At 40.0% G+C, this 27,015-nt stretch overlaps 1 protein-coding gene across 1 annotated transcript in view; it reads right to left on the reverse strand.

The window, feature by feature from the left end:
- LOC124798367 (eukaryotic translation initiation factor 3 subunit H) overlaps positions 1 to 26,385 on the reverse strand; it is a 34,771-nt gene extending 8,386 nt beyond the window's left edge. Inside the window, exons 1-4 of the mRNA XM_047261736.1 lie at positions 26,218 to 26,385; positions 21,536 to 21,689; positions 11,432 to 11,599; positions 9,814 to 10,063 (exon numbers count right to left, since the gene is read on the reverse strand). Of these exons, the coding sequence (XP_047117692.1) occupies positions 9,814 to 10,063; positions 11,432 to 11,599; positions 21,536 to 21,689; positions 26,218 to 26,277 (632 nt within the window). The 5' untranslated portion in view covers positions 26,278 to 26,385. The remainder of the gene's footprint in view (positions 1 to 9,813; positions 10,064 to 11,431; positions 11,600 to 21,535; positions 21,690 to 26,217) is intronic.
- Positions 26,386 to 27,015: the final 630 nt, after the last annotated feature.

The raw sequence follows: 27,015 nt of genomic DNA on the forward strand, positions 1-27,015 counted from the left end.
CACAAATGCATATTGCAAATAAACAATGTGTGCTAGTTGTTGGAGATACTACCACTGCCTCTAGACCAGGGTTTCCCAAACTGAGTTATACTGAACACTGCTGTTCCACGAAAGTGAATAAATACTCTGCAAAAAATTATTAATAACTTGACGTTTTGACAACATTATTGTTTTAACCTTTTATGATTTCTGTGTTGTTAGTTATGATTTAAAACTGAAGAAATCACTAATTAAACATTATTTTATCACTTTTTAAAGAACTTTCAAGAATTCTCAAAGTGCTCTGTGACAAGAATGGTTTGTGAACACTTGCTCTAGACCAATGGTTTAAAACCTTTATACAATCATGAGTAAAATCAGACAAAACACACACACACACACACACACACACACACACACACACACACACACACACCTGTGGCCATATCAAGACTAATTATTGATTATCAATTATTGAAAGCAGTTGCCTGGTTGAAGTGGATAGATAGATGGAGAGAGAGAGAGAGAGAGAGAGAGAGAGAGAGAGAGAGAGTAGAAAAGGACACAAAGAGGGAACAGTAGGAAAGAGACAGGTCTTTCGAAATTTTGATAACACCTGCTTTCCACTGTAGATGTGGGGTCCACGGGCAGCACCGCTGTACGGAAGAGACTTTTTGACATGGAATGGATGACAGCTGTCAAAGTGCAGGTATAATTGGTGTTTGGTGCACTCCATATGAACAGACCTATTTCTGGAGCCATCTAGGAAGTGAAGTAAGATATCTAAGAACGTGGCTCAACGAGCTGAGAATGACCAGGTGAAGTCGACTCTGGAGTAGGTGTTGGGGTTGTGGAGGAAAGAGCAAAGGTTGTCCTTGTTCTGAGCCCAGATCTTGAAAATGTTGTGAATGATCTGAACCAGATATTGAGTTTTGTGTGTTGACTGGATAGGAAATATTTCTCCAGATGGTCCATAAATAAGTTGGCATAGATGGTGCCATGCAAATACCCAAGGCAGTACCATGGATTTGTATATAAATTGGATCTTTGAAAGGGAAATAACTGTGGGTTAGGATTTGGTTGGCTAGGAGGATTAGGAAGGAGGTAGTGGGTTACCATCAGGAGCACATTTGGAAAGGTAGTGAGTGTTCTATGGGTGCAAGGTAAGGGGCATATGGAGGATGATGTTGCACAATGATGCCGAATCCAGAGTGACCAACAAGGAGTCTGTGGTAACATGACAGGAACTGTGGAGAGGCACTGAATGACATGAGCAGTGTCAAATGTAGGATGGAAAGTTATGGACAATAGTTTGGATGTGTCACTCAACAAAGGCTGATGTTTGTTCCGTGGGAGCCTTGTGCCCAGCAAAAATGAGACAATGAGTAGGGAGTTTAGGGAGTAGATGAAAGTTAGGTGTGTGGGGAGTTGCTGGGGTGAGTGGAGAGATCGATTCAGGTGTCATTATTTTGGGATGGACGTAGGTCCTTGAGGAGCTGCTTGATGTCAAGTTCATAAGGTTTGCTTGTGGAGGTCTCAGAAAGTTGGTGGAGACCCACAGCCACATAGTCACTATGATTCATTACCACTGCAATGGAGGATTGCCTGTGGGACGGACAGTAAGGTCTTCATCGGTTTTCAGGTAAAAGATTGATCGTATCATCCTTCCCACAGACAAAGGTTTCACCACAGTGTACAAGAATCTTAGTGGCTTTATGGCTGAGGGTCTCTGCCAACTTGCCAACACCTCTGCATACAAACCCTACAACCATGATCCCATCCCAGAAGTCCAATAGGACCTCCAGCAGCTGCTCAACACCTTAGATCCATCCCAACACCTGAATCCATGTCCCTCCTCACAACATGCAACTCTGTACACTCCTAATTTTCAGCTACTCCCCAAACTCTAGAAACTCAAAACCCCAAATCTCCCTACTGGTCATCCCTGTGTTGCTGGGTACAACGCTCTCACAGAACGATCATCTGCCTTTGTCGATCGACACCTATAAACTGTTGTCCACAATCTCCCATCCTTCATTCAAGACACTGTTCAGTTCCTACACAGCTTCTTCACAGATCCTATCCCGTTACTACCAGACTCCTTGTCGATCACTGTGGATGCGGCATTATTTTAAAACTACATTCTCCATGCCCATTGCTAGACCTATGTGAAATTAGCATATTAATTTTGAAAAATTCAGTATTTTGAAATTTGAATATAGCATTTATTTAGTTTTCAAACAATGGAAAATCCAGTTTTACAATTTATTTAGAATTTATATTTTTTGGTGGGTGTGTGAATTTAAATGACCCTAAACAATATATACATGCAAAATTCTTATCTTAAAGTTCGATTTTTTTTCCTTTTCCCTATTCAGTTTTACACTACTGGTCATTTAAATTGCTACACCACGAAGATGATGTGCTACAGAAGCAAAATTTAACCTACAGGAAGAAGATTCTGTGAGATGCAAATGATTAGCTTTTCAGAGCATTCACACAAGATTGGTGCTGGTGGCGACACTTACAACGTGCTGACATGAGGAAAGTTTCCAACCGATTTCTTATACACAAACAGCAGTTGAGCAGCGTTGCCTGGTGAAACATTGTTGTGATGCCTCATGTAAGGAGGAGAAATGCATACCATCATGTTTCCGACTTTGATAAATGTCAGATTGTAGCCTATCGCGATTGCAGTTTATCGTATCGCAACATTGCTGCTCGCGTTGGTCGAGATCCAATGACTGTTAGCAGAATATGGAATTGGCGGATTCAGGAGGGTAATACGGAACGCCGTGCTGGATCCCAATGGCCTCATAGCACTACAGTCGAGATGACGGACACCTTATCCGCATGGCTGTAACGGATCATGCACCCACGTCTCGATCCCTGAGACAACAGATGGGTATGTTTGCAAGACAATAACCATCTGCACGAACAGTTCGACGACGTTTGGAGCAGCATGCATTATCAGCTCGGAGACCATGGCTGCGGTTACCCTTGACGCTGCATCACAGACAGGAGCGTCTGCGATGGTGTACTCAATGACGAACCTGGGTGCACAAATGGCAAAACGTCATTTTTTCGGATGAATCCAGGATCCGTTTACAGCATCATGATGGTCGCATCCACGTTTGGCGACATCACGGTGAACGCACATTGGAAGCATGTATTCGTCATCGCCATACTGGTGTATCACCTGGCGTGATGGTATGGGGTGCCATTGGTTACAAGCCTCGGTCACCTCTTGTTCTCATTGACGGCACTTTGAACAGTGGACTCTACATTTCAGATGTGTTACGACCCGTGGCTCTACCCTTCATTCGATCCCTGCGAAACCCTACATTTCAGCAGGATAATGCATGACCGCATGTTGCAGGTCCTGTACGGGCCTTTCTGGATACAGAAAATGTTCGACTGCTGCCCTGGCCAGAACATTCTCCAGATCTCTCACCAACTGAAAACGTCTCATCAATGGTGGCCGAGCAACTGGCTTGTGACAATATGCCAGTCACTACTCTTGATGAACTGTGATATCGTGTTGAAGCTGCATGGGCAGCTGTACCTGTACACGCCATCCAAGCTCTGACTCAATGCCCAGGTGTATCAAGGCCGTTATTACGGTCAGAGTGGTTGTTCTAGGTACTGATTTCTCAGGATCTGTGCACCCAAATTGCGTGAAACTGTAATCACATGTCAGTTCTAGTATAATATATTTGTCCAATGAATACCTGTGTATCATCTGCATTTCTTCTTGGTGTAGCAATTTTAATGGCCAGTAGTGTATTTTTTTAAACAATAACACAGGAAATTGATTACTTCTGAGAGACCACCATTGTTTTAGTTCTCATTCAAATTTACACGCATTATAGGCACATATACAAATGTTTATCTACTAAATACAATCACTGAAGTTGTTTCAATAGTGTCTGGCTTCACTGACCTCCTCCTGCCACAACTAAATTGTACACTGAGAAGTATCTCTCCATATCCATGCTGTTCACAGGTGCCTACATTGCAGATAAAGCAGCTCTTCCCAATTCATTGTTTTTAAGGTTTCCACAGAGTAGAAGTTGCACTATATCAGGTTTCTCATCACATCTCAAACAGTTAAATATGTGTCAATGGAATGACTAATAAGCTTAAAAAACTGTCAAATGGAATGTTTTCAAAATGTGGAACCTTTTTTGTTATATTAAAAGCAGATTCATTCAAATATAGCTTTGCACCACAAACTGCAGCACTAAGAGCTCGCCAATGTTTTTGTAAAAGTATAGTTCGATCTGAAAGCAACTTCTCATAGCAGCAGATGCTTTCTGTGCCTCATGGTAAAGTGTGTGAAAACAACAGTGCCTGTTGAAATGCAACCTTCACAATTTCCTTTCAATAATTTTTTTGCTCTCAAGTTCCTCGCACAACAAATATGCAAGAGGGCAAGTTGTGTCTTCCAGTGTTGTCACTAAACTGACAACACTAGCACATGTATCACTCACAAATTTGCAGTGCAAGATAACAATCTGATGCAGCTTAATTTTTCGAATGACCAAGAATGAGCTCAACGGCAGCATTTCTGTCTACTAAAGATCTGAAAAATTTGATAATTGCTGGTAAGTATGTCCAAGTACTGCACTGCACGGAGCCAAGAATTCAATCTCATGGGAAAAAGTTTTTTTCGTAAATTAAGAAATTTCTCTTGAAGGAACTGAAGGTGCGCACTTTGTTTTTGCAGGAGTGCAGAAATGGCATTTTTACCTTACTGAAAATGAAAATTAGCTCCTTTAGTTCTTTCATCAAGCTGTCAACAACAAAGTTAATTTTGTGTATCCAGCATTTGAAATTTATTACATGGTCTCTGATCAATGTTTCGAGTGCTTCAAAACAAGATCCCATGTATGCAGCAGAGTCTGATACTAAACCAACAGCATTTTCCAATTCAATGCTGTAGTCTTTTAGGGCATCCACTTTGGCCTGACCACGAGTACCTCTGTTGCAACATTTAAAAAGTTGCAGGAAGTCAGATACAGTTTCTGTTCTGATGTTGCAGTCATTGTCCAATATAAAACTGCAGATACACACCTTCCATTTTTGTCACAAGTTTCATCGACAATAATCGCACCAGGAACATCCTTCTAAGCATCTTTGATTTCTTCTTTTATTTCATTATTGCATTGTCTGACATTCTGGACGAAGTCCACTGGATATACAACCAACACCGAGTACATATCTATTTAAAAATGACCTAACTTCACAAATATCTAGTTTAGTAAATAGGATGTTTGCCATTAAACATATTTTAACTATATCGTGGTGCATGGATTCAGTATCAGTTTTCATTTTTTTGGCATTTTCAAACATCTCGCCAAATAGCAGCCTGCCATTTAGATGAAATTCCACTGCAGCCTCTTTTGTCAGGTGACTGGCACTTTTAATGTGTTTTCTAAATTGTTCTCCTCCCAGTCCAGTTTCACATTACAAAAGCAACAAACAAAATTTTTTGTTGTGAACATAAAAGCCTTTTTGTTTCGGACAGGCAGCGCATTTCTGCTGCAAACTGAATTGATGCCTACCCATTTCTAGCACTACAATCACTTCACAACATTCGTGATTAACAAAGCACTACACCATAAAGGTTAATTAAGATTATGCAATTCCAGTGATACCATACCTAAACTTGAGTATAAAGTCAAGATTGTAATTTCCATTGTTGTTAATGAAAAGATAGATACATAATATTTATTTAATCAATGGAAAATCCATTAAAATCTAGGAACATCTTCATGAACAATATGGATACAGAACCTTCTGAACAGTAGCTGAAACCAGAAATAGAGCCAACAGGTACCCAACTGGAGGGGAAACTTGGAGGAACCTCAACAGATTACAAACACATGTTGCACCAATGAAAATAAAGCTTTCAGGTGGTAGTTAAAAGATGATGGTGACATTTTCTGTAACTGTGTAGAGGTGCAGGATATCACATACACATTAGATTGTCCCATCAGTACTTAGAAGTACATCATCCAAGATCTGTGGCTGGGAAACAATGTAGCTATTGACGTTTCCCAATACTGGGCCTAAAACTTTAGAAGATACAAAAAGGATCAGAGACCACGGCAAAATATTTGCTCTGACATGAAAACTTGAAGTAAAGAAATGTTCCATTAAGATATTTGTCTGTAGCGTAGAGGCTGGCCACAAATAGCTCCTTCATGTTACTCTTCAACTACACTTCATTATACAAGATTTGTAAGTAGGTCATCTGCAACTGAGAGGCACGATAATTAAGAGAAGTCCACTTCAGCTGTGCTAATATTCAAACCACAACTGATTTCGAGATTTTAAAATCTCATCTTCAGGTGTATCAAATTATAGTATTTGGTAACTCCGAACATCCAGTCAGGCCAGTCAGTGCAAGAGTTTCACACACACACACACACACACACACACACACACACACACACACACACGGACATTACGTTTTTAGGCCAGTTTCATCTTTGGGGGTCATTTATCTTTTTTTCTAGTACTGTTAATATGCAATGATTAGCACTCTTGCACTGACCAGCCTGATCACATGTTAGGTATTACCAAATACTATAATTTGACACATCTGAAGACGGGATTTTAAAATCTCAGAACTGGTCGTGATTTCAATAAATATTAGTAGAACTGAAGCAGATTTCTAAATTAATTATTGTGCTTCATTAGTAGCTAAATGCTTTACACTTATGGGCAAAGTATAAAAATACATATCCTTGAATAATGGTAGTTCCTACACCAGAAACGATTTTCTAAATTGGAAAGTTGTTTGAAAGAAGTGACAGATCAAAATGGCTCTTTGTAAAACATTTATAAAGGCAATGTAATGCTCTGTGGAAAGAGCACGAGTTGTAAAACATATACTCTATATTATGTTGTTTTGTATTTTTTCACAACCACAAGGGGCTCCTCACATTAGATCTACAAAATAAATACTGCATATAATTTGAAGTCTGAGGTGTAAGAAAAGGCAAGTAAAAGAAAAAACATTCAGAGATTTAGGTTTCCAGAACACTACCAACACATTTACCATTTACTAATAAAATGAAGTACAGTTAGTTACCTTAATCTCCAGCCTATTTTTGGTTTCTATTTTCTATTTATTTCTGGTTTCTTCTCCACATATAAGAGACAATAAAAACATTACAAAGGTTTGTAAACAGACCTTTTGTTTTCATGTTTGTATGAATGGAACTGGAAGAAGCTCTAACAGTCGTTACAACAGGAGGTACCCTCGGCCAGGTGTTTCACAGTGGTTTGCAGAGTATAGATGTACTGCATTTTGACAATACACAAAAAGATGATGTACTATGACCAAAAACTGGTGATTTATTAAAATGCGTCCACTCCCTATCAAGACCTTCATTTTATAAATGCATCACTATTTTCTTAATCACTATATCAGGAGTTACGGGGACCCACACACAGAATTTTATTTGTACTGTGACAAAATTTTCAAGCACACTGCTGTCTTTGTTGATTGAATGATGTAAGGATATCTATTTCTTTTAAAATCACTTATGACTTTGTATACATTATGATTTTAGCAAATACTTGCAAAGTGTGTGTTTTTTATGTTTCAGGTTATGACTGAATGAGTTGGTGCGTTGGTTAGCACACTGGACTTGTATTCAGGAGAACAATGGTTCAAATCCATGTCCAGCATGGTCCCTTTGACAGTCCATGGCTGATTTCCTTCGCCATCCTTCCCTAACATGAGATTGTGTTGCACCCCTAATGACCTCGTTGTTGATAGGATGTTAAACACTAAGTTCCTCGTCGTCCTCAGGCTGCAAGTGGGGACCGTAATACAGCCAGTATACCTCACTATAAACAAACAACTGCTGTACCAGTTGGAGCAACAACGTTAGTTGATGGCCAGAGACCAGTAGACAATACTGCTGTTTTGTTTGGAGTCCTGCATCAATTATTATTTTTTTAACTGTGCAAAGAAACGAAATGAAAACCTTTTGAAATGTTCAGTTTTCATGTTGTACCTATTAGAGAAAATTCCCTGTTTGGGAAGATGGTATAACTGTGATTAAGACCAACTCTTAAATGCAATCTTTAATTATTGTGATGACTGGAAAAAGTGGAAATGAATATTTTGTTGGCATAGTGGTACAATTAAACTACACTGTCTGACAAGTTTATTTGATAAACAATTACCATATCTCAAAGAAGCTTTAAGGAATATTTAATGAAAAATATTTCATATAATTATGGAAAGTGAAACAGCTATATTATCTAGATAAAACTGAGGATAAAATACCAGTACATTCACAATTAAAAAGGGGACAGATGACTGCTTGACATGAAATAATGGGTGATCAAGCCACTTCGTGACACATTAAAATCTCACTACCAATATTTTGGGAAGAATTCTAGATGTCACACACGATCTTAAAACATGAACCACACTTGCCTCATCATCCCATAGGAGACCCATATCAGCTCTCCGGTGATCATATAAAACACAATTAATTAAAATGTCATCAACAGCTGTGTCCCACATCTGTACACACCAGTGGCTCCTCACAATGTAAAAGAAAGTGATATGTCAATGGGTAATGTCCAGCCTAAGTCTTGTAAGGGCTACTTCTACAGCTCAACATGGTGGGAAGGAGGTAAGCCACTGTCACACTGAAGGTTTTACAGAACACAGCTTATTATTCCTCACTTTGAGCCACTGAGCTTCCCATCAATACACAGTCTTCTTGGTCACAAATGAGGTAAGATCCTGCAGGTGACTAAACAGCACGCAGGAGGTGGGAGGGAGCAAGCTTCCTCAGCAGCCCTATCAGACTATCAGAGAGTTTGTTTCCCCAAAATCCCTATGTGCCCTGGAACCCAGCAAAAATTATTTCCTTGTCCTACCTATGCAAGAGAAGGGGAGTTTCCTGCACTCGTTGCACCATCCGATATGCTGGGTACATCTGACAAATAGCGAGAAGGGCACTGTGGGAATATGAGCACATATGGAATTTTTTGTCATGACATTGTCTCATCTGTTCTAGGGCCCTAACAAGAGCAAACAATTCCCTAAGTTATAAACAGTTGGTACATTATGCTATGGCAAATTGTGCGACTTCAAATGACGATTTAACAGGAACATCAGCACCAATTACATATGAAACAAATTTACTTCTCAATCAAAAAAACAGCCAAAATTCTAACCACCCTTGTCGTGGAATAAAAGAATTGAAATTTACATACTACTGTTACAGGCAGCATTCGCAATCTACTAAACTATTCCAGAATGAGATTTTCACTCTGCAGCGGAGTGTGCGCTGATATGAAACTTCCTGGGAGATTAAAACTGTGTGCCCGACCGAGACTTGAACTCAGGACCTTTGCCTTTCGCGGGCAAGTGCTCTACCATCTGAGCTACCGAAGCACGACTCACGCCCGGTACTCACAGCTTTACTTCTGCCAGTATCTCGTCTCCTACCTTCCAAACTTTACAGAAGCTCTCCAGCGAACCTTGCAGAAGTAGCACTCCTGAAAGAAAGGATATAGCGGAGACATGGCTTAGCCAACAGCCTGGGGGATGTTTCCAGAATGAGATTTTCACTCTGCAGGAGAGCTTCTGTAAAGTTTGGAAGGTAAGAGACGAGATACTGGGAGAAGTAAAGCTGTGAGTACCGAGCGTGAGTCGTGCTTCGGTAGCTCAGATGGTAGAGCACTTGCCCGCGAAAGGCAAAGGTCCCGAGTTCGAGTCTCGGTCGGGCACACAGTTTTAATCTGCCAGGAAGTTACTAAACTATTGTTTAAAACCAATATAGTGTTACTTACGCTGTTCCCAAATCAAGAAATTTGGTTCCTTCTTCCTCCGGTACCATTTCTGCCAACTCTGACAACATAATATTTGTCAAGTGAGAGTTTTTAATTACAATTCGTACTTCTGTAAATAAACTTTCATAACCTATTTTCAGGTTCCGTAAAACTTCTGGGGTGAATTCATTTTCTTTATACATTTGAATAGCTTGAGGAGTTAATCTATATGCTTTCAGAGCTAAGAATCCACGTGCTGTTTTCTGGGTATCTATAGAGACAAAAACAAAACAAAAAATAAAATTTGTACAAAATGAAAACATTAATATAACAGTAAAAGAATCATGGAAGTAGCCACACTAGCACAACTAAATAATGCATAACACACAGAAATACTGAACAGCAGAGGTGTGGTTGGTTACTTTGTGTGGTTGTTTTGGGGTTTATGTTCTTCAATTAGGAAAGATGTGGTAACTTGAAAACTAGTGAAGTCTCTGCACTGTTATGTACTTCTAAGCACCATGTACTATACAATAAGGGAGCCCCTTTCCTTTTTTTGTACATTGTTTCCGCCTATGAATATACATCACAGAATCACAATTTAGGTAACATTAAGTGAACATTTCTTTTACTATAATGACATCAAAATCATGGACTTTTTCATACCACAGTATGGCTGCATCTCTTGCTAATAAATTAACATTTCTCTCCTTAGTTACATATTCACTTGTGCAGTATGGGTTGCTTACCAGATAGGATTGACAGATGACAAAGAAACCACAGAAGGGCATCTTATTTTGTAAAATCATAAATAGGGGAGTATGTCATCAAAATGAGCCACGTGTTAGGGTGGCAATCCTTAAAGGCGTTTTTCAACGCAGAGAGACCGCTTCAGGAAATTTAAATCACAAACTTTCTCATCTGAGTGTGAAAGTATTTATTGCAGCCAACCAACATAGGGTAAAATGATCATTGTAATAAAATAAGATAAATCAGAGCTTCTACAAAAAGATTTAAGTGTTAATATTTCCCGCCCGCTATTTGCGAATGGAACAGTAGAGAAATAGCCTGAAAGTGGTTTGATGAACTCTCTGCCAAGCACTTTAGTGTGAATTGCAGAGTAGTCATGTAGCTGTAGATATTCTTAACGCCCCTCTTCTTGCTCATATGCTTGGGACATATTTAGTTTCCGTAACATCGAGAATACCTCCATGTAAAAGGAAATCCAGGTTTAAAACCATTAGCAGCCCAAATTAACACACTAGATCTCATTTAGTAAAATGTACCCTGTCCCTCACCAAATTTCTTCACTCCTGATCCAGCAGTTTTATTACCTGTATGACCCATATAAAATTCTTTAAACTGACTAGTTATAAATATCCCTCCCCCCTTTCCCTTCTTTCTTGCTATAACAACTTACATGTGAAAACAACACACCTCTGGATTATATAAAAGCTTACTTATTGATCATCATAGTGACAATGAGAAAAATAATAATAGCCAATTACTTGATCGTATCACTCCTGATTGGTGAAAATTTACGTACTTTTAAACCTAAGCTCCTGCTGCTGCAAAGAGAGGAGAGAATAATAATAATAATAATAATAATAATAATAATAATAACAACAACAACACTGACCATAAATGACAACAACTGACTCTTCAATAGATGTCTGGTAGTGGTACTGGGATTCCAGAAGGGGAAGACTTAAAAAGTTCCCCACATCAGCACTCTGGTACCAACCAACATGGAAATGATCAACATTTACTCTCCGCAGTTGACGCATCATGGCCAGCTGGTATTCCTCTGTAAAATAAAAGGTTACAAAACTGAAATGCATTGGTCAATGCTACTTGTGCTGAGAGACAGTATTCTGGCCACTACGAAGTACTTAACATCCGATTTTATGAAAATTATTTGGTGAAAAAATTTGACTTTTGCACATCTTACAGTCTGATATGTTTGCTTGATAAAGGACTGAATTTCTTTGTTATTCATCTTAGTAACTGTGCTGCATCAAATTAAGTAAAACATTGCACAAAATTTTAAACACTTTGCAGAGGTAAAAGCGCACTGAATAAACTTTGTGAATGGTTGACTTTGCTCACACACTGCTATGTATGAATGAAATGTCCATTCGATATCAACATTTTATTCAAAACTGAGAGCAGGACAACCTCTCATTTCATTGGTTTTTATATCTGGCAGAGGGTCACTTCGGCACACCCCTTTCCATCCCTAGGCATCAGGAATCGTGTGGTAATAACAAACATCATTTTTCATAAATGGTTTAACTTTTTTTTTTTTTTTTTTTTTTTTTTTGCAAATGGCAGTGCCCAAAGAGGGAAGTATGCGGTATAATAAACACTTAAAACTCTTATCTGTAGAGATATGGAAGAAACTCATCCACAGCTGTGAGAGGGTCAGCAGAACAGGATGCATAAACACATCAACAGTGCTTATGGAAAACCCAGAGCCCACATTTAAACACATCCTCAGCACCAGGAGGGATGCAGTGGACCATGACGAATTAACTCATCCACAGCAGTCAAAGGGTTAACATTAGCATGCCACTGTGTGCGAAACTCCATTCTGTACGTCAGCAAAAATACTACTTAATTATTATCATCTCACTGACATGCAAACTCTCTTGTATGCCCATATGCTATTCATAAACAAACTCACCAGATCTGATTATTATCCAATATGTAAATAATTCAGGAGCAAAGGACACCACTCACCAAATAGTAGAAGCACCAAGTTGTCTACTTTAGTTCCAAATTATTTACGTTCTACCAAGCCTTTCCTTGCCATATTATCCAGTATTGCTCAATGTTCCACGTGGGTACTAACATTTCCAGTCATAATCACCGGCATGCACAAAGTTCGATAGTAAGGAAACCACCCGATTATTACCAAGATAACAGTAGACATCTCTGTCAGTGACTGCAAGGAGGTGACAGCAGCCAAGCGCCAGTGCAGCACTACTGCACTACTGCACAGGCACATTCAGCACCTGGCTCTGCATGAACTCACTTTGTCACTGAACTGTGCTATCTGTGCTATGGCTTTCTTGCCGCATGGCACCCAGAACATTGTACTTGCATTATTTTCTCTTGTACCTGTAATTCAAAAATATTTGTCCTAGCAGTGACTGTGCATTTTATGTTGAGAGTTGCAACATAATTAATGATGGTCATGGGCATTATTTGGTGTTTGTTTCACAACCATGGACCTTGTTACACCGTACTACCTCACCACGTGTGTCGATGAAAGTTGCACTCTGGCAGTTTCTCCAACACCACTTATAGGGACAGAAACATCACGAGACCTGTTGTCTGCACTACTTTCCTACCCATCAACTACAAATCTCCAGCCATTTCCACCATACGAGTTGACAGAGGAGTGGAGGACTTATGAGAAATGGCACCAACAGCTTTCCACCACTTTCCAAGTAACAGATCAAGGCATAATCAAAGCCCTTTTCCGTCATGGATCTCACCAAGTACATACCAGCTTTAATGCAAACTGGCGCTGCTCAATGTGTTTTGCTCTGTACCTACTTTCACAGTCAGTCACTGCCATGTCATTGCATCTCATGGAGTTTTATCAGCATCATAAACAGCCAAATCCATCCTATCATAGGTGGGTAGGTGAACCACAGGGACTCAGTAGAAAATGCCATTGTTACTTCTGTACATAAGGAATCTTATGCCTAAGTGATTATTTGGGACACCATTATTTGGGAGGGGGGACACTCCGATAAGGAAGCGCAGCACGAAGCTTTACAGTCTGCTGCGCCTTTCCAAAACAGCTCAACCCTTTGAAGTCTTCCGGACTGCAGTACAGTGATTAGAGATTGGAGGTGAGGGAGTAGCTATCATTTAAGACCCAGAAAATAAATCGAACCAAGCCGAAGTAGCAAATGTGGAATCACAGAGAGCAAACACCACCACCTTTTGATCTGGTCTTGGAAACAAGGAAAGCAATCTTGCCCCCCCCCCCCCCCCCAAACAGGCGCATGTTTCCTGCCATGTCTGGAATGTTTTTGAACATGCAAGAGACAACTGCCCCGATATGCCAGGCATGGCATAAGGAAGGGCATTTGTCAAGCTCAGGATAAATGACACCATGGCAGGACTGGCTGGACAATTAATGTGATTTCTTTGAAATCCTCCAACCTGGGAGTGCCCCCTTACAAACTGTTCTAAAGTTCAGCAACAGGTTTAACTTCAAACATACTTCTGTTTCAAGAATTGGATGAGCTCAGAAGGAAATTTTCTCTGGAGGGCTTGGCAAAATGAGGGATTTTGTGGCTCACATCACTTTAAAGGTTCAGCACACCTACTCGTCTTCTGTGTGTGGCCTGTACCCGTTGCATCGCAGGATGCCATCAAAAACGAACTAGACAGGTTAATGACCATGAACATCATTGAGCCCATGTCTGTGAGTGGGTGGGTGACACTGTTAGTTATTGTAAAAAAACTGATCAGGAAAACTGCACTTGAGTAGAGATATTAACGCTAGCATTAATTTTCTGTCAGATTGACATATATGCCATACCAAAACCTAATGTACTTTTATCGGCACTTGTTGGTAGAGCGCATTTTTCAAAAACCGATCTCGTCAAAGCTTATTTGCAGCTGCCTTTGGACGAAGAATCACGAAGTACTTGCAGTCAACACGGCGCATGGGTTCTATAGGTCCAAACTTTTAGTTTTCTAGATGACCAGTGTCCCAGCCATTCTTCAAAGATTCCATGAACAACTGCTGCAGGGTGTCCGTAGATGCATTAAATTACCTCAATAACACCATGATAAAAGTGTCCTTAAAGGTGGAACACTCAGGACAGCTGCAGCAGTTGTTAAACACCCCCCAGTCTTCAGGCTTCAAAGTCAACTCAGAGATGTCAGTTTGCTTTCAACCGTCTGAGGAATACCTATAGAATATCTCCTGTGACAGTATTCTACCCACACAGAAGCTGGTTGAAGCTGTTCTCAAGCTTCCTTGCCCTGGAAATACAAACAAGCTCCAGTCTTTCTTGGAGAACATCACTTATTATGAGAAATTCGTACTTGGTTTGGTGCCAATTGGGCACCTACTAAATGATTATGGAAAAAGGGCATCCCTTTTGTCTGGTCAGAAGTGTGTCAGCAGGCTTTCTGGACTCTGAAGAAGCCCTAGTATCCACCCTGACTTTCTACATTTAAACCAGTAAAAAAAAGTTGGCGGTGGAGAGACTGCCTCTGAATGGGGCCTGGTGACTGTTCTGGTTCAGAGACGCAGATGGATGGCAACATCCAATCACTTTTGCATCAAAGATGCCAAATGTCACACAAAAGAGATTTTCATAAACTTTCGATTATGTTTGTGCTGAAAGGAGTTTTTGAATTTCCTCTACAGATCATAAGCCATTACTCTCCCTCTTCAGTCCATCAGCAAAGCTCGTTGAGAGGTCTGCCTATTGCCTTCAGTGCTGGGCACTTTTTCTCAGCAGGTATTATTACGAAATTCACTTCCACAATACCACAGAACACACCAACACAAATGCCCTTTCATGCCTCCCAATGGGATCTGACCAGGAGTTTGACCAAGACGAAATTTTGTGCCTCCACTAGGACAATGAGGCTCAGCAGGCAGGATATGCGTTTCCTATCATGGCAACCTGTGAGACAGCAGTTATGGCTAAAGACAACACTTTACAACAAGTGTGGTGGTACATCCAACAGTGCTGGTCGTCCATATTTTTGGTAGGGATTCCCACCTGTTGTGCCACCATTTTTACTTTTGCCACTGACCATCCTGGTGGACAGAATTATCCTCCTCACTAATGACCAGTAGTCTCTCCGGGTGATCACACCAGAACTTGTGCCTAACAATCCCACAGCTTCTACACGAGGAACATTGGGGCGACTCATACCAAACTGCTTGCCCAGTGCCATGTTTACTGGCCAATCTTGTTCGCAGTAGTTTTCAGTGTGAGCAACAGCAGGCAGCACCTGGACAGATGTTCTCTGTCTGGCTGACGCCCTCCTGCCCATGGGAGCAGGTACATGCAGATTTTGCAAGGCCCTTCTCAGATACAACCTGACAGACTGTAATTGATGTGTACTCCAACCTTCCCTTCTCCACCCTGTGTACCACCCGCAATCCCACTCTCATCTTCCTCTGTTTGTAGGCCTGAGATGGACTGGATGTTTGCAGACAATCTGGCTGCCTCTGCCTCTACTGTTCCTTCTGTGCCAAGAACTGTCATGGACATGATGTAGCCTCCACTTCTTACAGTTTGAGCACAGTGACACTGACCATGCTGTGGGGTGGGAACGTTCCAGCCAGACATTTCTATCTGGCATGATTGTGAGCTGGTCAAGCTGGAGAGGCCATCTAATGTCCTCAATGACATCAGCCTGGTTCAGGAGACTGGTGGGATGAGCAGCCAAGCACAAGTCACTGCACTGAGATGCAAACTGTCACTCCCAGATGGTAAAAGGAAGTGGTAACCACCAGATCACCTAGGCTTCGGACGCCAGCTTATGTATCCATCATCAGTCACTAGGAAGTGACAGGATGGCCGAGTGACAGCACACACCCACGGCACAGGTGCTTTCAGCAGCACCTGCCTCGCATACCTATGTAGGTGAACATAAATCAGGGCGTGCTATAATTCAGCTCTAGCTCCAAGTGCAAGTCACTTTGTCTCTGAACTGTTATGGTTTTCTTGCCACATCACATCTTGAAGATTGTACTCTATTCTCTCTTGTACTTGTGATCCAAAAATATATTTGTCACAGCACCGATCGTGTGTTTTTATCTTGTGAGTTACAACATATAGCGAGTAGTAGTTCAGTGCTCACACAAGGTGAATATTTCAAGTTCATGCATCCTTCCATAATATTTCATTTTGATACCTCACTAGGTTTGAATCATATTAATTACATTTAAGGGCGTGCATATTTTGTGCCATAAGGAATTATTTGCCATATAGTTACATTATTTTTAATTCAACTGGATACTGTGTCACTGATACATGGTACAGGACACATCACACCACTGACAGAAATGGTTCCAACAGAATAAAATGTGGTAAAATACTGCACCTGTTGATACCACCCATTTGCTGTGGCCATGGTATAATAATGGACACAAAACATTCACAAAAATCCAGCATGCATAAAATACATACAACCAAATGAATCAGTTTGTCACCAGATATTGTGTACACTGGCTTCACCAACTCACAACAAGACTTACCTTACTACTAAACCTAGGCACCAGGTAACACTACAACTAGGTATTTCATCACAACTAATACTTTGTATTTATATTTGTTGGCTTGACCAACCCACAACCAAACTGTCACCTTTGAACATAGATATCATGCTATACCACAGGTAAGTCAGCTAATTTTAGTTTATTTAGCTATATTATAGTCTACACAGTCAAAAGCTACTGTCTCATCACAGATAAGAGAGAATATATGTTTTAAACAATCAGTTCCATGACCATGTTCTCACAATTGACAATTTTGACAGACAAAATGTGATCCAAGGATTCTGCTTATAAGAACTGGCATCTTAATCATTAGGCTACCTGAACATCCCACCAGGTGTTTGACACTTTTGCCACTTATGATTTAATGCACATGTAGTGCATTAATTTCACCCTCATCAATCCATTCATTAACTCCCATTTCAAATAAGTTCTTTTCTTCTGCAAGTTACAAGATGCCTCCATTAAATCAGCTGGCATACAAAATAAAAAATGAATTTAAAATATTCAACCAATGTTCCTTTTCTTCAGGTGTTCTTATACAGGGCGTATACACGGACAAGGAAAAAAAATTCCCAGATTTTCTAGTTAAAAATACAAGTTTTCCACATTAAGACAGCATACTTTCCCTCAGAACTGTGAAACTTGTCAATCCTTCGAATGATGAAGGTTTTATACATCAGCTTAGAACTTGCCAGCACTTGAAAAAAAGTGTTTTGGAAAGATCTCTGATGTGTAGCAAGATGCACACTGCATATTTTCGTATTTAGAATGTATAAATTCAAATCTGAATTTCACTGTTCCACCAAATACAGCTTGTTAGTATCCGAAGTATTTAAATCGAGATTTCAGTGCACTTTTGAAAGCCCATCGTAGCTCATATCACTTGATCTCAACAACCGACGACAGCAGATATCCAGAGCATAGGGCACATGATGCAATCAGCCAGTAATACCATCACTGTTACATAGTGCGAACACACAAATAGGAAATGTTAATGGTTTAAATTAATATACATTCTGAAGCTACAAGAAGAGCTAAGCTCTCACATATGATATTAAGTCTTTTTTGCATGTGCTACACTTTAAGATACATCACACAAACGTACCAGTAAAATTTCAAATAATAACACAACTGTCTAATTTTCTGGGCTCAAAATTCTTCTAATTGGCTGATCCTCAAAGTGTTAAGTTTTAAATGAGCATCAAACACACTGTGATTTAAGGAATTAATTGCACATTCTCACACGTTACTTAATTCATCTTGCATAAAAGGAAATTTACTTTGAAAGTAATGCCTTTCAAACCACCATTCGCGATATTTTCCCGCAGCTGTTGCAAATAGGTTCACTTCAGCAGCTGCCCGAGAGCTCCAGGAAACACACAGTATTGTGCGTGCACAGCTACAATGACATAGGAAGCCAGTATGCTGGTATGTGTACATAGCATTAAGATATCTTCCATTAAGTCGTAAAAGAAACAGGACATCAGAGGATACTACAAGAGCATCAAAATTTCATAGCCCATACTAAAATGCATAATTTGGCTTAAAAGTGCATATTCATAAGTCCAGATTCACACTGAAGCTGGCCTCAATCTGATATTAAGCTTTTCACTGTGGTTTTCAGGATGCAAATTTTCTTGGAGTACCAGGACTGTACTATTTCATGTTGGTTCTTTATTACAGCATAACACCATACGTGCCAGAAGATGAAAACATGCACTTGAAATTCAGTGAACAGCTGAAAATAGCTGATAATGTGGAATGAAACACTTCATTTCAAATAAATTGACTGCCTCTGCAGAAAAGATTAATAAAAGCCAAATTTATTTAGCAAATCAATAAGAATAACTTCATTGTTCTGGAAGGCAATCAATGCTCAACTGCCAAAAATCATAGGAATAAAATATAGTTAAAAAAAACTGAAACTAACATCATATTTTAATCTTCCTTAACTATGTGAATGTATTTTAATTAACTCGACAGCTCCTGACCACAGAAATCCATTTTGTTTTCTTTTGATGTGAGTTCTGTAAATGAAGAGGAAATAATAAAATCATTAAAAGTAAGCAAGGGTCACATGACATGACAACACCCCCCCCCCCCTCCCCCAACAACAATTCAGACTGCTCTGCACTCGTGCACATCTGGCAGCTTGGGCATGCCAGAAAAAAGTTTGCCAGGTAGGATCTGGTTGCTTGTTGCTACTGCCCATACAGCTACAATTCAAGCGACCAGAAGTGGGAGAAGGTACCCTCATACGCGACTTGACTGCACATGTGCATGAGCCTGCTACAACTGCTCAAACAAACCTAATGTAAACAGTTGAGACGTCACATTCATCAGAGGCAGTTTATTGTCATGAAGTATTGCATAGTCTTAGTCCTAAAGCCTTTGACACATTTTGCTGTTGGCAGATGCTTGTGTGTGCACTGTGGTTTGTTGTAAATGCTGCATTTCCTTTGCAACTAAAGTTTTATTTTGATGTTTTTCACTCTTTATTTTTACTGCCGCAATATTATTTTGCTGTAGCAGGATACAGTAGAATTCTTTGTTAGGGAATCAGTTCTTATCAATCAAAATTAAAAAAATTTAACTGGAAACTAAAACAATGAAAAATTACTGGAATCCTAAAAATGTCCCATGTTTTCCCCAGATTTCAACGTTGTTCTGTTATACTTCACGTGACTATTTCAGTAGTCTAAATAACTTAAGAGCTATAGTAGCTGCATTGAGTCACTGAAAGGCACACAAACATGCCTTAAAATGTTGCTAACTTTCAGATACAACACACCTGGTCAGCTGCATTATGCCAGCTGATTATACGGTGCCAGCACTTCAGCTTGACTGACGTGAGAAGTTGTGTTGTGGAATGAATAAGGGCTTTCTATGAGACAGGGAGCAGGAGGAAGAGTTGGAGAAAGAAGGTTGACGGCCAGGAGAGACATGAAGCATGGGATAAGAATGTGGCACCTTTCTATCAAACCCCATTGACTGTTCAAGGTTCACTAATGATACTTTCATGATCTGGAGCCAGGGCCAGGACACCCTACCCTTGTTTCTCCACATCATCATCATCTCTCTCCCACCCGTTTCACTGGGACTCAGCCTATCAGGCCACCTTCCAAGACACTGACTGGTACACTGAGGGCTTCATCTATATCTCTGTTCACATCAGACCTATTAACCATCAACAATATCTGCTTTACAACAGCTATCATGCCTTCCTTTTAACCAAGCAATGGAAAATCCAAGATGGAATGTAACAATTTTTTATGGGAAGGAAAATTTCTCCTCACCATATAACAGAAATGCTCTCTCTCTCTCTCTCTCTCTCTCTCTCTCTCTCTCTCTCACACACACACACACACACACACACACACACACACACACACACACACACACCAGCCACATGTAGACAGTGCAACTGCAGTGCCAAGATATTCCTCACCTAACGTGCTGAAGGTCTCACTATACTATTACCCCACTACCTATTCCACAGATAGATTTCCTGTAACATATCCTCACAACCCACTAGCCATCCTACTACCTATTAAGTAGCAGCTGCAAAGAACGCAGAAAACATTGCTGAGCACACAACGTGCTCAATTTAAATGGCTACTTTGTAAGCTATGCCTTCTGGGTCCTTCCCAAAACTAGCTTCTCTAAAATATGGAGATAGAAGTTGTCGTCCTAACACATCATTTCATTCTGTAATCCTTCTGTCCTCCATATGCTCACCCGCAGCCATTGCTATCTCTGTCCCATGATCTTAGTTTCACTTATCCTGCACCTAACCACTTCCCCTTCCTTTATGCCCCTCCAAGTTCACTACTGCTTGTCATCCTGCACTAAGTTTGCCAGTGCAGGTAGCTTTGCTGCATTCCTATCATGTGAAACCACTGCCTCTTCTACCTACATTCTTGTCTAACGTACATGCTGCCTCCCTCCACCAGCCCTCAGCTACACTTTCCAAACCCTCCCTCCCACCCCCTGCATTTTAAACTCTTAAGAAAGCTAGGAAAGTTACTGTTTAGGTAGGCTTTGTCAAATCAACAACTAAACTATACTACTTGGTAAGCTGTCATCTATTTATTTATTTACACCTGGACGTTCCATTATCAATTTTAGTCATTTCTATATAAAAGAGATGACCACTGACATCACCAGCTGTCTAGCAACACTAAACAGAAATCATACTCTATCAGTTTTTTATTGTTTCATTACTCAACCTTTCCTTCATAAAACTTTTGTGTAGCCATTTCATTCCTATCTCCACTTACTCTCAAGAAACTTAATTTAAGATTCATCTTGCCAACTCAGCTGTTATTCACAAATAGTTTTAACTGCTCTGCCATCACACTGCCCAAATTAAAAAATAAAGGGAAAAAAGATGTGAGGTGTTTCACATGTTTTTTCATCAACACAATAATTACTCTGGCATGTGAAACTTCCGAAACGCAAATTTCTTACCTTCATCTATGCTTTCATCATTATGTTTTGGAAATGGAAAGCAGTTTGTGATTTCCAAACGATTGTCCACGACAAGACCAAGCAATGCACCCTGCGCCACTTCCAAGTTCCTGGTGGCCTCCTCATGGCTATGTTTAATCATCTTCATAACAGCCTGAAAAATTGTGTGTACAATTAGTGCCCAGATCATAACACACAAAGAAACTCACTGTAAAACAACAATGTATGAAATTTTGATTAAAATAATTGTACATTCAAAACTTTAATCTGCACAACAAAGCCTTAATTTTATATTCTTTTACACAACAAGAATTAGGCAGAACACATTTTTAAGACAAACATGAGACTGGCACCATGAAAACAGTTCTATAAACTTCAAGAAGGGTCCAACATCAGAAAATGCTAAACGGAAAAAGAAAACCCAAACATGAAACTTAAAATTGCCCTTCATATCTGGATGCACATTACAATAGAAAAATAATAAAAATAAATAAAATTCAACTGTCCTGTTACTGTTTCGTACGACAGAAGCGAACTAAGTTGACATCCCATACAAACACGAAACATGGTAAATTAGTTGGCAATTTTTATTTCCAAATTCAACGTAAAAATACCAGTAAACATATTCATTGCATTAACCCCACATGCCACAAACTATAAAATTAGAACTTGTTACAGTTCAAAATATTTCATTTAGCACTTTTGCTCAGTGGAAATTTGGAAGGTCTGCTGACTTACGCAGGACCCGCTGTAAGGGACGAGTCATAGGTCATTAGAATATAGGACACTGTCAAGGTACTGATTGATTCTGAAGATGAATAACGTTCAGTATGATATAAGGTGAGGGATCAGCACAAGGGGTTATCCAACATCACAACAGCCCACATTAATAATCATGAAATTGACAACTGTATCTCTAATCACTCAATGCCCACAGTGCATTATATTTTCAATTAATGACATGTTTTGAAGTACATGGACTGGTACCGTCATATCAGCCATTATTACTGACATGATATTAAGGAGTAATACACCACCAGTTCACTCCAAATTAGAATTTATCAAGAACCAACGTCACCACAAAATCTCATGGAGACTACAGACCAATTTTTCATAATGATGGTTTCAAGGTGGGGCATAAACATAACAATGGGTCAATCGGAATATTCAGCAGGTGTCACCTTTGTCCTGCAACGCTGCTGTGTGGTATAGCTTGATGTGTTGTTAATCTTTGAATATACGTGTGTGTGTGTAGAAGTTTTCAAACGACACCTTTATTCTACTGAAAACCATTTTCTTGTTATTATTATTTTGCTAATGTTTTATATGTCTTTGTTAATTGGAGAAATAAAAACTGTTATAGCACGACATGCTGAAGACCTAACTTTCCTTTCCGATTCCACCCATCGGCTTTGGCCCGTGACGTAAGGCTGTTGTGGTGTGTAACGTCACGACGGCACGGAATTTAGTTTGTGAGAGTGGCGTGTTTGTAGGTGTAGTTTTGATGTGATCGATGGTGCTCTCTGGTGGTGTGTTTATGTGTTGTGTGGTAGGTGATGTTTTTTGTTCAGTTTGAGTGTGTGGCGTGTTTATAGGTGGTGTATTGTTGGGGGGGTTGGGTTGTTTGGGAAAGGAGACCAGACAGCGAGGTCATCGGTCTCATCGGATTAGGGAAGGAAGTCGGCCGTGACCTTTCAAAGGAACCATCCCGGCATTTGCCTGGAGCGATTTAGGGAAATCACGGAAAACCTAAATCAGGATGGCCAGACGCGGGATTGAACCGTCCTCCTCCCAAATGCAAGTCCAATGTCTAACCACTGCGCCACCTCGCTCGGTGGGCGTATTGTTGGGGTCAGTGGTTCTCTCTGGTGGTGTGTTTATGTGTAGCGTGTTATGTGGCGTATGGGGTTCATTTGCATGGTAGCATTGCACGAGTGTGGTGTCGGTAGTGACTGTGCTTTCAGTGGAATCTTTTTCAGCGAGTTAACGATTTTGGTTATGTTATGTCGACGTTGTTGTAGTTTCTTTCTGTTCATTGTGTGTGAATTTTGGTAAACCGCTTTGCTTATGTCTTTGGTAGGTATGGATATGACTGACAACGTCAACAGTTTTTGGTTGTTGGTGATGATGGGGAACAGTGCATTGTCTCTAACAAAATTTCTTCAACTATTTGGATTTTTGGATGAAGTCGTGAAGTGTTCAGTGCTTCGTGAAGAAATGAAGCTTACTAAAGTTACAGTGTCTCAGACCAGGGACGGCTATATGTGGAGATGTCATAAGGATAACAGTTCAAGGGAAGTGTTCGAATCCAATTTTGTTGTGTTTTTTGAGGTAGTAATGACTGTGGACGTGGTTGTAGTTTTGGGTTTTATGATTTGGCATTGGTAGTTTCTGTTGACCTATAGAACTCAAGGGAAGTGTTCGATTCCAGTGGATATTATTTTTAGTAGATTTTGGGAAGATTGTGGTTGTTTTATTTTATCATTTGGTTTAGTGGCATGTGTGTATTTTTAGTTTGTTCCCACCCAAAAACCCTCAATTTCTCCCGCTTGTCCCATTAGTTTCATTATATTTTTGGAGGAATATGTGTGTGATGGTTTTTCGATCTATTTTTCTGTTTGTTGTCATGTTTGCGTAATGACATCATAGCCGCGACATGGGAGTAGTTGTGAACGGTCGTTTCCACCACATTGGTGATGTCTTTGGTCAAAGCAGACAGGTGGAATTGGACGTATCCGATAACCCAAGTATTGTGTACTTATGAACTCTGTTAAATGTCAAAAATGTCTAAGTACAGGTGGAAATGGCTGCTTGCTGCAGCAAGGAGAGATTTGTGTGGCACTACCAATAGAAGAATCTGTGACAACTGATTAAACAGGACATGGGTGTCAATAAGTACTCAATTATGAAACGGTGAGTGAAATTTTGGTGAGTGAGTGGTTACACATGTGTCTGTTTGCAGGAAAATAAATGGGAAAGGTATTTTACTTGGGCATATTGAATTTGTCTTTGATTTATAGATTGAATGGTACAGGTTTTTGTTAGTCTAAGGTTTTTGTATGAATGGTGTTTTTTAATAAGTATGTTCATAAATTTCATTTTAGCTATACAGGTAAATTTAACTTAGCAATACCAGATCATAATACCATATTATTTGATTTCTTTGCACATGTTTCATTCATGGTTGGCAGGTACTGTGAAGTTCATTTTATCTTCATTGGTAAATTGCAAAGAATGATACCAGTTGTAATTCATAAATGGACTTATGTTTCAGATAGCCTATCGTTGTTTCGTGGGTATTGATAAATTCATTTTGGTGACATGGGTTGAGTGCACTTATCAAAATTGGCATTTTTGTGTCACCATGCCACCCCCTGCTCTTTTCTACAGATACTGCTGTTGATTGGTATCATGGAGTGGAGTTAAACAGTGCCTTTAATTAAAGGATTTGTTAGTATGGACTTTATGTGAATGGAGTTTTGTTTAATTTCTGTATTTGTTTCATGTTTGAGGGAAAGGAAAGTGAAGGCAGGAAACATTGTCCAGTTAGTCCCCAACAAATCTCATTTTCCTACTAGTACCTGATAGTTGCATACTGGTTAATGTGAAATAGCCTATATATTTTATGACTAAATTGCTGTGATTATATGTTTATTATGGTTGCATGACTGAAGTAATGCTTGTGATACTCATAGCTGCTCAGGAGTGCAATTTTTATGTCGACACAAGTCAAAGCCACCGCCCAGTATCGAACATTTCTTTATTTCCTTTGAAATGGGTCATACAGCACAATACGTAATTTTGGTTGGTTTGGGGAAGGAGACCAGACAGCGTGGTCATCGGTCTCATCGGATTAGGGAAGGATGGGGAAGGAAGTCGGCCGTGCCCTTTCGGAGGAACCATCCCGGCATTTGCCTGGACTGATTTAGGGAAATCACGCAATACGTAATTTTCGTCCAGACGTAATACAACAGGCTGAAGTAACAACACTTTAACATTAGCATATCCCTAGATTCTTGCCGAATATGCCTACATACAAATCACACACCCAATACTATGTTCGAATAACTAAATATTTACAGAATAACACAACATTTACGTTAAATGACTAATGTCAAAGTTAGAGGGTTAGTTCTCCTTTCGCGGACCAACTTCTTTTAAAAGCCTTAGGTTTCCGTCAGGGCGCTCGGCCTGGTTAACGAATATTCCTACCGACAAAATGATTCGGAGGAAACAATACACATCAGCAGCATGCACCGATAATCACATGGACGACGTTATACAATGTCTTCTTCTGTAAGAGACTTTTATCTAACTCAGGTGTTCTGAATTTACTGTATTTTCCGAGAGGTGCGTAAAATACGGCAAAATGCGTTAAATATGGCGCTAACAAAGGCAGCAAGCTACATCACGGAACAGTATGTGGCTGAAATTTTAACACCGTATCCAAACTCCTTGGCTTCCACCAGAAACTATGCGTCGGGCTTTGCTACAAAATCAGTCTGTCACCACCGCAAGGTTTCTCGGGGAGAGGGGGTCTCCTATCACCCTCTGGCCCCATTACCTGCCCATGGACCTTATAAAATATAAAGACGAAAATTTTCTGTAGTTTTTACATTAACACACCATTCTCAAGTAACAGCTGTACTTCATATTATGTAATTAAATGAAATATTTTTTACCAAGCCATCCATCTGCACGTATGCAATCGTCGCATCTGGTTCCTGTATTCTTCTCGCCATTTTTCCTTAAGCTTAAACCAAATTATTTATACTACACAAACACACACTTGCACATAACCTTATTAAACGACACAAACTAGGCCTTACACCAAACCAAAGAATTCCACTCCTCCAAAGATGTTTTGTAGAAACGTAGAAGCTGTCACACTTTGGCTCTAGCCCTCACATGTGTATCTCTGGAATCTATACTGGGGCTCACTCGTTTCGATGTATTGGTCATCAACTTTGAACGGTGTTGGTGTATGCAAGTTCATAAAGAGAACCGAAATAAAAAGATGTAGAAATGTCGTCACCTTTCGTCAGAACTCTGACCAAGCGACCAACAGAAAATGAGAAGTGGAAGACCAATCGAAGAGCACTGTATTTCACTCTCGGAGAGGATTCTTAACTAAGATATGTTTACATAGACAATATAAATGTCATATTGCCGACAATATATCCCGACAATGTTGCCCAGCAACTCTGTGCCCACAGAAATTAGAGCCAAATGTACGGCATGTGCTGTGTTAAAACGCCTGGGTTACGTTCGCCCTTACTAGTGCTGAGCATCCTATCCGATAACTTAATAATAATACATGGTGGTTACTGTAAATATACGTGTATGATGCATCAAGAAAAAAATATGTTGTATATGATCCAAGAGAGTCGATGAAAAAAAAGGTGGCGAGCGCCCGCGACATCAGCGATGCAACAACTCGCCATCGCTGGGTCCATAGATGCTGCCTGAGCGACGCACAG

Source organism: Schistocerca piceifrons, chromosome 5 (assembly GCF_021461385.2).
Source record: "Schistocerca piceifrons isolate TAMUIC-IGC-003096 chromosome 5, iqSchPice1.1, whole genome shotgun sequence".
In the NCBI taxonomy this organism is placed as follows: Eukaryota; Metazoa; Arthropoda; class Insecta; order Orthoptera; family Acrididae; genus Schistocerca; species Schistocerca piceifrons.